We start from the raw sequence: 13,564 nt of genomic DNA on the forward strand, positions 1-13,564 counted from the left end.
AATGTTATAAATTAGAAATTGGGAAATAAATGATACAACGCTCCAACGTTTAGAGCAGAATGTGCAAAACATAAATAAGAGGAATATTTCATACAAAACATACAGGAAACCATTTGTATCATCAGTATTAGTTGATTAAACATAAAAATTAAGAGTAATTGGCAGAAATGTGGACGCCATGCATACTGCCCTTTTTTCTGTATCAGGTCGTATTGGTCAAGAATAGAATACAGAAATGTTAACACTTTTGCATTTGAAATTCTGATATGTTTCTCCATACTAGTATGTTCCTGTCACGTCCGCTGATTTCAATGGTTGTTGAACATATGCAGACCTCTCTCTTCAACAGGACCTGCGTTACTGAATGTGTTGGATGACAACTACCTCTCTCCCTAAATAATGTCTTCTGACTGCATCCTAACATTAGAATACCCCTTTGCTTGGCAAATAGGGATCATTGATACATTATTCTTCGTATAGGTGAGTGTTCAAGAAGAAAACATTTAAGGAGTATTTTATGGATGGAGTAAGTCTTTAAGTGGCATCTTTTATAAACAGGACGTAAGAGGGCTAGGTAAATTGTCCAATTACCAAACTTATTTGGGTCCCCGTTACTAATATCGTATTTTGAATGTAATGTTATTTTTGGAAGGCACAGTCACACTATGCACAAAATGTCACTATGGCAGGTATCACCTGGTCATGAGACAACAATATGCTACCATTAAGGGTAGGCATTAGAAATTTTTACTTTTTAGAGTCAATTTAGCCCAATTCTGAGATGCCAGAAGGGCATTACAATAGTGATTTCAACAATAATCTGTTAATTTCCACATTTGGAATAACTGAGAACTACATACAGATTTAAGAACAAATCTACCCTAGAAATGAAAAAAAAAAAAAATCAAGAGTTTTTAGGGTTTGCAGAGATTCTCTTAAAATCAAACTAAAAACCAATCTGCACATATGGACAGGCTTGAAGAAATACTTGCTAAACAAATGTATCCAACCCTCAGTACCTACCACCCATTGTAAATGCAATCAAGTATTGAAAAATATCCTTAGATGCTGTTTTTTGTTTGTGATTCTAGAAAATGGAAAAAAAATAGGTCAATGAACCATATCCCTTACAGTTAAAAAAAAAATAAAAAAAATTATATACCGTATTTATATATATATATATATATACAGTATATATATATATATATATAGTATATATATATATATATATATATATATATATACTGTATATATATCAGTTTGTCAATGTAATATTCTAGCATCTATTAAACCAAACACAACAGACCGGTCTACAGTCACATTCCCATCAGGACACTTAATGGCTCTTGTTCAATCAGCAATATTGCATGTAAAAAATAAGGAAAACAACACGAGGGCCTTCACAAAGGAATTTATACTTCTTTCCAGTTGAAATAATTTTATTTTTTCTTGCTGTCCTATTTGCGCTTTCTATACTATTGAAACGTTGCTTTATCCACGGTTGTTGAAATGTTCCCATGCCATAGTTTTGGCTCATTTGAGACGCTGAGTTACATTAGCCAGAGCAACAGCAAAGGCTTGGACAGCTGAAAAGGGATATTGAAAGTCTAAAATGTAGGCATTGCCATCAATCCTTCCAAATTGCATTACCTGTCAAGGAAAGAAGATAAAGGCCAATTTATTTTACAAGACAAGCTCAATCTACATTTAACAGGATTGTTCAGGATTATTTTTTTATGTCCATAGGGTTGCAACTGTAGAAAATAACCAACATAGCTATACTCATCAATCCCGGATTCAGTGATGCTGCTCTGGTCTCTGTTGACATGCTGTAGCGTTGATGGTATGTTAAAAGTATATGTGATCACTGCAACCACTAGTGTAGGTGGAACAAGACACTGAGACCAGAACAGCAGCAGTCACTTGCACTTGTGAACTGGCAAAGTACCACAGCTATCAGCTAACCACTCACAGGCACACTAAACATGGAAAATTGTCCTAAAAGTCTACTTTGTACCTAAACAACCATAGTATTGAACAGGATGGTAATCTTCTATCTGTAACCTCCTCTCTATGCTTTTCACAGCATACTAATTCTCCTACGCATTAAGACAGAAATACACAACCTGCTATTCTCCAATTCTCTGATCAGTGTATTATTTTACTTACTCCCCTCTCTCACTATCTGACCATAATCTTCTTTGTCAAGATTTGTCATCCTATGAGTAACATCCCTAAAAAACACAGGTACATAAATTTCTGTGCCAGCTTTACCCAGAAACTTATCAAGAAAGTACAGTCATAATTGGCCCCAATAGCCTCCCTCTCCTGTCCTGACTTAAGGTACCGTTACACTCAGCAACTTTGCAAAGAGAACGACAACAATCCGTGACGTTGCAGCGTCCTGGATAGCGATCTCGTTGTGTTTGACACGCAGCAGCGATCTGGATCCTGCTGTGCCATCGCTGGTCGGAGCTAGAAATCCAGAACTTTATTTCGTCGCCAGGTTGGTGTGTATCGTCATGTTTGACATCAAAAGCAACAACGCCAGCAACGAGCATAGGGCCCCTAGATGTGTGTCGGATCGGTACACTACGGCTGTTTGACATGGAGCTAACAACCAGCGAGAACGAGAAGTGAGTCGCCATTACGTCACTGGATCGCTCCTGCATCACTCTGGAGTTGCTGTGTTTGACGTATCTACAGCGACCTAAACAGCGACGCTCCTGTGATCTAGTTTAGGTCGGATCGTTGTCTATATCGCTGCAGCGTCGCTGAGTGTGACGGTACCTTTAGCTGTAATCCATTATATTAGAACACTGGAAATTGCTCTATATGAAGCTGCATTTCCTACACACAAGGAAACCTGGCACAGATGACAGTCACCCTAGCTACACAGCAAACATATTTTCTCCAGAGGTACTCTATGGGTGCTTGGTTTCGGTGGAGAAAATCACTCCTGGCTGAAGACTTCATCCATTTTAAGGTTATACTCGAGACACATAACTCTGACCTTCATCTCACCTGTCTACTTTGCCAGCCTCATCACCTCACTGTCCAACAATTCTAAACAACTGACATCTTACTCTTAAAGTACAGGTCACTATCATCTTTAGTACTGACAATCTGGCCATTTATTTCAAAGAAAAAAATGACCATATATGACAGTAAATTTGCTCCAAATTCTCAAATTGTAGAGTCCACTTCCCTCACTGTCTTCATCAAGTTCACCTTCTTATATTTACCAGTAATATAAAAAGGAATAAGGCTCCTTGCTTCTTCTCACCTCAATACCTGCCACAGTGACACTATTACCTTTCACCTCCTCCAGTCCCTCTACCCAGCTGTCACTACCAACCCAACTAAAACATTTCAAGGTGTGGTTTGAAGTACAAAGTAATTTTCATCCTAAACCACTACCTAGTGCCATAATCTAAACTATTTTCTAATATACTTGAAATAAAAATGTCCTATCCTTCCCTAACTACGCTATCTAACTGGTTTACAATTTTTTCACTTCCTTTTTGATGACACTGTTTGAGAATCCCAGTGCATACTGGGACAATCAAAAGAAGCTTCATCAGGGGGCAGAGGCTACAGTCACTGCCAACGCCTCTGATTCCTCCCCGAAAGGAAGCGCCATCATTGATTCTAGTTCTTGCGAGCTGTGCACTGTGTGATGAGCATTATGACAGTGCACTCTGTTGCCCGCTCAGATCAGCAGTAACGAGTGCATTGTCAGAATATCCAGCGTGCATAGACCAGTGCCGTGTCTCCTCCGCAAGTGACATCACTGGTCTCAGCACATCTGTTTCCGCTGTTTATACTACTACTCTAAAAGGGTTATCTAGACTTTGTTGACCAAAAAAACTGTCTTTTTCTATTAAATTAAGGCAATTTTTTAAGTTGTTTTATTTTTAAATGTTTTGATGAATTGTTGCAATAAAATGGATGTGAATGTGTAAATATAAATAATTGTTTCATTTATAAATACTTAGTTTATGAAAGTCTTTTTACATATTGAAAAAAATATTTTCCATACCTGTCTACCTTCCAGTTCTATTTGAAAATTTTTTGCAGATTCCTGAGTAACCCGACCTCCAAAATCCAACTGGTAGACCTGTGTTGCCTCATTCCAAAGAGGCTGCTTGTTGGCCATAACATACACAAATCCTTGACTTCCCAATCTGCCGTCATCCTTATCATTTGCTTTTCGACACTTAAATTCATCTAAGTCACTAGCTGTTCTGAGGTTCCGCTTTGTTTTCCAACCCTTTTTATTGCTCTGGCTCTGATTCATCAGCTCATCTCCACTAATGAAGAGCTCCGGTTCACTTTCTGAACTATCTTGAAATTCATTTGTTTTATTTAGCTTCTTGGACTTTAGCTGATCTTTCTGACTTTTGACCTTCTTTTTTTCTCTTCCAAGTCGGGGGCTAGATATGAGAGAATTAAAGTCACCCAAAGTTCTTGCTTCCTTTTTCACCTTGCCCTCAGTAATAGCCTGAACGTTTCCTTCTTCTGCCTTGCTATCCAAACGCTTTCGATTTTTCTTAGCAAATTTGTCTGTTCTCTGGGATATCGGGCTCTCTGTCAAGGATAGGACTTCTTGGAAATTATCAGCAGTTTCCACCATTACCTCTGTACCCACAGTACTGTGGAGCTCAAGCTGAGGAGCAATGATAGGTTTTTCCAGCAACATAAAAGGCTTTGGTGGAAGAGCAGCCTGTGAGCTTGGAACAGAGGGGCATGTACTGTAGGTATTCCATGGGTGCAAAGCTATTGCAGGAAGTTGCAACCCATTGCAATTACTGCTTCCTGGATACATGGGCGGCAAGGGGCAACAAGGCAAATTGGGTGGATATGCTGGTTGTACTAGTATAGGAGGCTCCTGCTGAACAAACTGTGTTGGAGCTAGGGCCTCTTTTGGGGAGCAAGGTTTTTGTACTTGTTGAAGAGGAGGTGGTATATTATAACTTCCAGTAAAAGGTATACCACCACCAAAAGTTGACTGGAATGTCGAAATGGGGCTTGTGGTTGACTTAGGAGAAATAAATGGCACACGTGACATATCGTGATGTTGGCCTTGTCCTAATATTAAGGGAGGAGGTCTTTTGGGAATTGGCAATGTGTTGTGAGCTGTCCTTTCCTGTGGAACCCATACATCCTCACTTACCATTGGGTCCCACTGGTATGGTGGGGGGCGTTTTATTGTTAGCCCTGCCTCAGCCAGGTTAATATGCATTACTGGCTTTTCTACTTGGCAATGTTGAGAAACCGATTCATCTTCTGTAAAGGCAGAATTTATATAGTCTGTCCTGTCTCTGCAACTTTCAGCAGGACTTAAAAGGTTATAAGATGACTGAGAAGCTAAAGGAGTCGTGCTGGCAGAGTGAACTATAACAGTACTCTGTTGAGGACTACAGGCTGAGGAGAGGTCAGGGCGAATATTTCCAGCACCAATAGTGCTGGTGCTTATATTACTATTATGATTACTGATGCTACTGCTGATAACTCCAGTGCTACTGCTACACTGGCTGCATGTGTACAATGCTGTTGGTGTCCTCGGTTGGTACTGTCCAGTCACAACATTGCTCTTTGATTTGGGTAGATGTTGTAGTGTTGTCCTCTGGTTATCAGCCATCTGAGCCATTTTAAGAGTAGCTTCACGACTATTTCTCCGTAGAGTAGCGTGGATGAGACTGCTGTCTATTCTTTGAGCTGCACCCCTGCTTTGAGCAAGCTGTGCAGCAATCTCAGGATATGGTGGCGGATCTCCAGGGGGTATAGAATACCGAGGAACAGTCAGTCTATTCAGTGTGGCACTAGTACAAGGTTGTTTAATCTTCTTTTCCGTTGCAGAAACTCTTAGTGTTGCAGAGCTTCCTGGGCCAGGAAGAGTATAAGTATTTTGAGTGCACAGTATTCGAGTTCGTGGTCTGCACACCTCTTCCACATTGCCACTGCTATCAAATGTTGTTATTCTTTCATAACCTAGTGGAGTCTGGTAGTGCGCACTAGCGAACAAGGAAAAATCTCCCTTTTTTAGGCAGAGATCTACAGGAGGCTGTGGAATTGGTGGTGGCGGTGCTGCTGAAGTTGGAGGAGCTGGGATTGTTCCTGGATATGGTGGGGGAGGATTGAGTTTGTTCAACTGCATTTCTTGAACAGTGGTGAAAACTACAGCATCTGCTTCTGCAAACTGAGGAACTGAATGTATAGATTTTGATTTTTGGGGAAGGTCATGGTCTCGTTCGGTGTGCTCCATGGACATCTTTACTGCATTTTGGGGTGGGTGAGGCAAAGGATGCTGGGCAGGTTGCAACATGCGGCTCATTTCAACTCCACCAAATATTACTTGCCCTGGATTAGAATATCGATTCTGTGCAGGATACGGAACAGTATTTTCCGTTGAATGATCTTGTGGTGCTGGGGCTACCATTTGATTGGCCACAATCTCTAGTTGTACATTTTGATTTGCTAACAATGACTGAACTAAGCCAATGCTTTGAGTTGGTGACATAGCTTGTGCAGAGCTATGGATAGGAGCAATTGGGATGTTCACAGTGCAAGGTGGATTATTTTCAGGTGCCCCAGAAGTTCCAGTTACTGTAAAAGAGGGAAAAAAATAAAAGTGAGAAAAAAATAAATAAACATTTTAACTTAAATACAATGAGTTGACCACTGAGTGACAGTGATAGATATAAATACTGTAGAATGAAGAGAGAAAAATACTATTACAAATATGTATCCATGCCCCAGCCTAGAGTCATCATTTAATCTATTCATCTATTCAGAAGGTGAGTGCAGACAGATCATGTTATATAAGAAGAGATAGTTACATTAGGGACAACACCCAGTCAATTTAGACCCTTTCAGCCAGACACCCTCATTACTAAACCAGTAAGAAAGAGTTAAACACACACACACACACACACACACACACCAGCCTATGTAGTAGCATTAACAGAATGAACCTGATTAATGCAGAATTAAAACCAGAATTGAATCAGAAGGGAACTGAAGGTAACTGGCCAGTCACTGTAAACACTGTTTCTGTTTATTTTCACTATCACCCCTATAATCTTTCACTTTCTGCTAACTCCCCTAAACCCGACACCTAGTAAGGAACTGTTCATCTCTTCTTCAATCCTCCCCATCCATCTCACCTCCTCCTCAGAACTGTTCCTCAACATACAATCCTCTGTCTCAAAGCACAGACAGCTACCTTATGCCCTCTCCTGCTTCCACCTGCTAACACTTTCTCTGCTCCTTCTCATTGCGGGTGATATATACCTATTGACACTTCCCTCTCAGCTGCCACTAAACGTCTATCTCTCACTTCCTCCTTCGGCCTCACCCAATGGTCTTCTGCAGCCACCACAAAGATGGTCACACACTGGACCTCATCTTCACCTGCCTCTGCTCCCTATCTAACCTCTCTAACTCACCTCTTCCTCTTTCTGACCACAATCTACTCCCATTCTCTTCCCTCTCCACTCCTTGTCTACAATCCCCACCCCACAAACTTTGCACACCCTCGCAGAAATCTTAAACATCTTGATCTACACTCACTCTCTGAATCCCTCCTCCCTCTCACAGACATAAGTTCCCTATACAATGTGGATGACGCTGCCGCTCTATATAATACCACAGTAGCTGTAGCTTTGGAATTTCTTGCTCCTCTCACACATACTAAAGCTCACAAAATCAACAGACAGCCCTGGCACACCAGCCTGACCAAAGAACTGAGGCAAGCTTCCAGGGCTGCTGAGCGGAGATGGAAAAGATCCCACTTCAACGAGCACTTCATTGCATTCAAACAGTCCCTCAATACTTTCAAGATCACACTCGCCACAGTAAAACAAACCTGCTTCACATCTCTCATATCCTCCGTCTCACAACCCTGAACAGTTATTCAACACCTTCAATTCTCTCCTCCGTTCCCCAGCACCTCCTCCCTCCCCACTCATCTCAGCTGAAGACTTTGCCTCATTTTTCAAGCAGAAGATTGAGAACATCAGAGACAGTTTAAGTCAACAACCCCCAGAGCCCTTCCTCCCAACTACCCAGCCCTCCACCTCCAAAACCAACTTCTCCACCATTACAGAAGATCGACTCTCCACTCTACTCTCAAGATCACATCTCACCATCTGTGCACTTGACCTGATCCCTTCCCACTTCATCCCAAACCTCGCCAGTCTTCATCCCAACCCTAACCCATCTCTTCAACCTATCACTCACAACTGGTGTTTTTCCCTCAAGCTTTAAACATGCCTCAATCACACCTATCCTCAAAAAGCCCTCTCTTGACCCATCCTCTGTATCTAGCTATCGCCCTATATCACTTCTCCCCTATGCCTCAAAACTACTGGAACAACATGTCCATCTTGAACTGTCCTCCCATCTATCTTCCTGCTCCCTCTTCGACTGCTTACAATCAGGCTTCCAGTCACACCACTCCACTGACACTGCCCTAACTAAGGTCACCAATGACCTATTAACCGCCAAGAGCAAGCAACACTACTCTATCCTCCTTCTCCTGGACCTGTCCTCAGCCTTTGACACAGTGGACCATTCACTGTTGCTGCACACCCTCTCATCCCTTGGCATCACAAACTTGGCCCTATCCTGAATGTCGTCATACCTAACTGTTGTGAATTCTGTGGCAGAGTTCACTCCTGTGGTCACAAGTGGTACTTCGGCTGATTCTCTCTGGGATCTTCCGTTTGTGGAGGAAAGTGGTACTGCAGCTTCTGAGTTTCCTCCCTCAGGTGATCTGGTGAGCTCGTTAGCTTCTTCTCTACTTAACTCCACCTGATGCTTTGATCTATGCTTCCTGTCAATGTTTCAGTGTGGGACTTGTTTTTTCCCTGGATCATTCCTGTGGCCTGCTGCTCTGCAAAGCTAAGTTTTGCTTATGTTATTTTGTTGCTATTTTTCTGTCCAGCTTGCTTTATTGGTTTTTCTCACCTGCTGGAAGCTCTGAGACGCAGAGGGACCACCTCCGTACCGTTAGTCGGTGCGGAGGGTCTTTTTGTCCCCTCTGCGTGGTTTTTTATAGGTTTTTGTGCTGACCGCAAAGTTATCTTCCCTATCCTCGTTCTGTTCAGCTAGTCGGGCCTCACTTTGCTAAATCTGTTTCATCTCTATGTTTGTGTTTTCATCTTACTCACAGTCATTATATGTGGGGGGCTGCCTTTTCCTTTGGGGAATTTCTCTGAGGCAAGGTAGGCTTATTTTTCTATCTTCAGGATTAGCTAGTTTCTCAGGCTGTGATGAGGCGCCTAGGTTCTGGTCAGGAGCGCTCCACGGCTACCTTTAGTGTGGTTTGATAGGCTTAGGGATTGCGGTCAGCAGAGTTCCCACGTCTCAGAGCTCGTTCTATTATTTTGGGTTATTGTCAGTTCACTGTATGTGCTATGACCTCCATGTCCATTGTGATTCTGAATTGCCTTTCATAACAGTACAGGAAGCCAAAAGTGCTAATGATTCTCAATAGAGGGAAAAAAGAAGTTCTGAGACCATTTTTTTTTCTTTGCACTGTGTTTTGTCTTTTTTTTCCCCTAGACATTTGGGTGGTTCAGGACACAGGTGTAGCAAAGGACATTAAAGGTCTGTCTTCATGTGTGGATCAGCTCACGGCAAGAGTTCAAAATATTCAAGATTTTGTGGTCCAGAATTCTTTGCTTGAACCGAGAATTCCTATTCCAGATTTGTTTTTTGGAGATAGAACTAAATTTCTGAGTTTCAAAAATAATTGTAAACTATTTCTGGCTTTGAAACCTCGCTCTTCTGGTGACCCAATTCAACAGGTTAGGATCGTCATTTCTTTTTTTGCGCGGCAACCCTCAGGACTGGGCGTTTTCTCTTGCGTCAGGAGATCCTGCATTGCGTAATATCGATGCGTTTTTCCTGGCGCTTGGGTTGCTGTACGATGAGCCTAATTCAGTGGATCAGGCAGAAAAAAATTTGCTGGCTCTTTGTCAGGCTCGGGATGAGATAGAGGTATATTGTCAGAAATTTAGAAAGTGGTCAGTGCTCACTCAATGGAATGAATCTGCGCTGGCAGCAATATTCAGAAAGGGTCTCTCTGAAGCCCTTAAGGATGTCATGGTGGGATTTCCTATGCCTGCTGGTTTGAATGAGTCTATGTCTTTGGCCATTCAGATCGGTCGACGCTTGCGTGAGCGTAAACCTGTGCACCATTTGGCGGTATTACCTGAGCTTAAACCTGAGCCTATGCAGTGTGATAGGACCTTGACCAGAGTTGAACGGCAAGAACATAGACGTCTGAATGGTCTGTGTTTCTACTGTGGTGATTCCACTCATGCTATCTCTGATTGTCCTAAGCGCACTAAGCGGTTCGCTAGGTCTGCCACCATTGGTACTGTACAGTTAAAATTTCTTCTGTCCGTTACCTTGATCTGCTCTTTGTCATCATATTCTGTCATGGCATTTGTGGATTCAGGCGCTGCCCTGAATTTGATGGACTTGGAATATGCTAAGCGTTATGGGTTTTTCTTGGAGCCCTTGCAGTGTCCTATTCCATTGAGAGGAATTGATGCTACGCCTTTGGCCAAGAATAAGCCTCAATACTGGACCCAGCTGACCATGTGCATGGCTCCTGCACATCAGGAGGTTATTCGCTTTCTGGTGTTGCATAATCTGCATGATGTGGTCGTGTTGGGGTTGCCATGGCTACAAGCCCATAATCCAGTATTAGATTGGAAATCCATGTCGGTGTCCAGCTGGGGTTGTCAGGGGGTACATGGTGATGTTCCATTTCTGTCAATTTCGTCATCCACTCCTTCTGAGGTCCCAGAGTTCTTGTCTGATTACCGGGATGTATTTGATGAGCCCAAGTCCAATACCCTACCTCCGCATAGGGATTGTGATTGTGCTATCAATTTGATTCCTGGTAGTAAATTCCCAAAAGGTCGATTGTTTAATTTTCCGTGCCTGAGCACACCGCTATGCGCAGTTATGTGAAGGAATCCCTGGAGAAGGGGCATATTCGCCCGTCATCGTCGCCATTAGGAGCAGGGTTCTTTTTTGTAGCCAAGAAGGATGGTTCGCTGAGACCTTATATAGATTACCGCCTTCTTAATAAGATCACGGTTAAATTTCAGTACCCCTTGCCATTGTTATCTGATCTGTTTGCTCGGATTAAGGGGGCTAGTTGGTTCACAAAGATAGATCTTCGTGGTGCGTATAATCTGGTGCGAATTAAGCAAGGTGATGAATGGAAAACTGCATTTAATACGCCCGAGGGTCATTTTGAGTATCTCGTGATGCCGTTCGGACATGCCAATGCTCCATCAGTGTTTCAGTCCTTTATGCATGACATCTTCCGAGAGTACCTGGATAAATTCCTGATTGTGTACTTGGATGACATTTTGATCTTCTCGGATGATTGGGAGTCTCATGTGAAGCAGGTCAGAACGGTTTTTCAGGTCCTGCGTGCTAATTCTTTGCTTGTGAAGGGATCAAAGTGTCTCTTTGGTGTGCAGAAGGTTTCATTTTTGGGGTTCATCTTTTCCCCTTCTACTATCGAGATGGATCCTGTTAAGGTCCAAGCCATCCATGATTGGACTCAGCCGACATCTCTGAAAAGTCTGCAAAAGTTCCTGGGCTTTGCTAATTTTTATCGTCGCTTCATCTGCAATTTTTCTAGTATTGCTAAACCATTGACCGATTTGACCAAGAAGGGTGCTGATGTGGTCAATTGGTCTTCTGCTGCTGTGGAAGCTTTTCAAGAGTTGAAGCATCGTTTTTCTTCTGCCCCTGTGTTGTGTCAACCAGATGTTTCTCTTCCGTTCCAGGTCGAGGTTGATGCTTCTGAGATTGGAGCAGGGGCTGTTTTGTCGCAGAGAGGTTCTGGTTGCTCAGTGATGAAACCATGCGCTTTCTTTTCCAGGAAGTTTTCGCCTGCTGAGCGTAATTATGATGTGGGCAACCGAGAGTTGCTGGCCATGAAGTGGGCATTCGAGGAGTGGCGTCATTGGCTTGAAGGAGCTAAGCATCGCGTGGTGGTATTGACTGATCATAAGAACTTGACTTATCTCGAGTCTGCCAAGCGCTTGAATCCTAGACAAGCTCGTTGGTCGTTGTTTTTTGCCCGTTTTGACTTTGTGATTTCGTACCTTCCGGGCTCTAAAAATGTGAAGGCGGATGCTCTGTCTAGGAGTTTTGTGCCCGACTCTCCGGGTTTATCTGAGCCGGCGGGTATCCTCAAGGAAGGAGTAATTGTGTCTGCCATCTCCCCTGATTTGCGGCGGGTGCTGCAAAAATCTCAGGCTAATAAACCTGATCGTTGCCCAGCGGAGAAACTGTTTGTCCCTGATAGGTGGACGAATAGAGTTATCTCTGAACTTCATTGTTCGGTGTTGGCTGGTCATCCTGGAATCTTTGGTACCAGAGAGTTAGTGGCTAGATCCTTTTGGTGGCCCTCTCTGTCGCGGGATGTGCGTGCTTTTGTGCAGTCCTGTGGGATTTGTGCTCGGGCTAAGCCGTGCTGTTCTCGTGCCAGTGGGTTGCTTTTGCCCTTGCCGGTCCCGAAGAGGCCTTGGACACATATCTCTATGGATTTTATTTCTGACCTTCCCGTTTCTCAAAAGATGTCAGTCATTTGGGTGGTCTGTGATCGCTTTTCTAAGATGGTCCATCTGGTACCCTTGTCTAAATTGCCTTCCTCCTCTGATTTGGTGCCTTTGTTCTTCCAGCATGTGGTTCGTTTGCATGGCATTCCAGAGAATATTGTTTCTGACAGAGGTTCCCAGTTTGTTTCGAGGTTTTGGCGAGCCTTTTGTGGTAGGATGGGCATTGACTTGTCTTTTTCCTCGGCTTTCCATCCTCAGACTAATGGCCAGACCGAGCGAACCAATCAGACCTTGGAAACATATCTGAGGTGCTTTGTTTCTGCTGATCAGGATGACTGGGTGTCCTTTTTGCCTTTGGCTGAGTTCGCCCTTAATAATCGGGCCAGCTCGGCTACCTTGGTTTCACCGTTTTTCTGCAATTCTGGGTTCCATCCTCGTTTCTCTTCTGGACAGGTTGAGTCTTCGGACTGTCCTGGTGTGGATACTGTAGTGGACAGGTTGCAGCAGATTTGGACTCAGGTAGTGGACAATTTGACCTTGTCCCAGGAGAAGGCTCAACTTTTCGCTAATCGCAGACGCCGTGTGGGTCCCCGACTTCGTGTTGGGGATCTGGTTTGGTTATCTTCTGGTCATATTCCTATGAAGGTTTCCTCTCCTAAGTTTAAACCTCGTTTTATTGGTCCGTATAGGATTTCTGAGGTTCTTAATCCTGTGTCTTTTCGTCTGACCCTTCCAGATTCTTTTTCCATACATAACGTATTCCATAGGTTATTGTTGCGGAGATACGTGGCACCTATGGTTCCATCTGTTGAGCCTCCTGCCCCGGTTTTGGTGGAGGGGGAATTGGAGTATATTGTGGAGAAGATTTTGGATTCTCGTGTTTCAAGACGGAAACTCCAGTATCTGGTTAAATGGAAGGGTTATGCTCAGGAGGATAATTCCTGGGTTTTTGCCTCTGATGT

General features: G+C 43.3%; 1 protein-coding gene across 1 annotated transcript in view; it reads right to left on the reverse strand.

Moving 5' to 3' along the window:
* Nucleotides 1-1,218: 1,218 nt before the first annotated feature.
* Nucleotides 1,219-13,564, reverse strand: part of TULP4 (TUB like protein 4) — an 860,077-nt gene continuing 847,731 nt past the window's right edge. The window contains exons 14-15 of the mRNA XM_069769358.1: nt 4,043-6,609; nt 1,219-1,650 (exon numbers count right to left, since the gene is read on the reverse strand). Coding sequence (XP_069625459.1) covers nt 1,534-1,650; nt 4,043-6,609 — 2,684 coding nt within the window. The 3' untranslated portion in view covers nt 1,219-1,533. The remainder of the gene's footprint in view (nt 1,651-4,042; nt 6,610-13,564) is intronic.

The sequence above is a fragment of the Ranitomeya imitator genome, chromosome 5 (assembly GCF_032444005.1).
Source record: "Ranitomeya imitator isolate aRanImi1 chromosome 5, aRanImi1.pri, whole genome shotgun sequence".
Taxonomy (NCBI): Eukaryota; Metazoa; Chordata; class Amphibia; order Anura; family Dendrobatidae; genus Ranitomeya; species Ranitomeya imitator.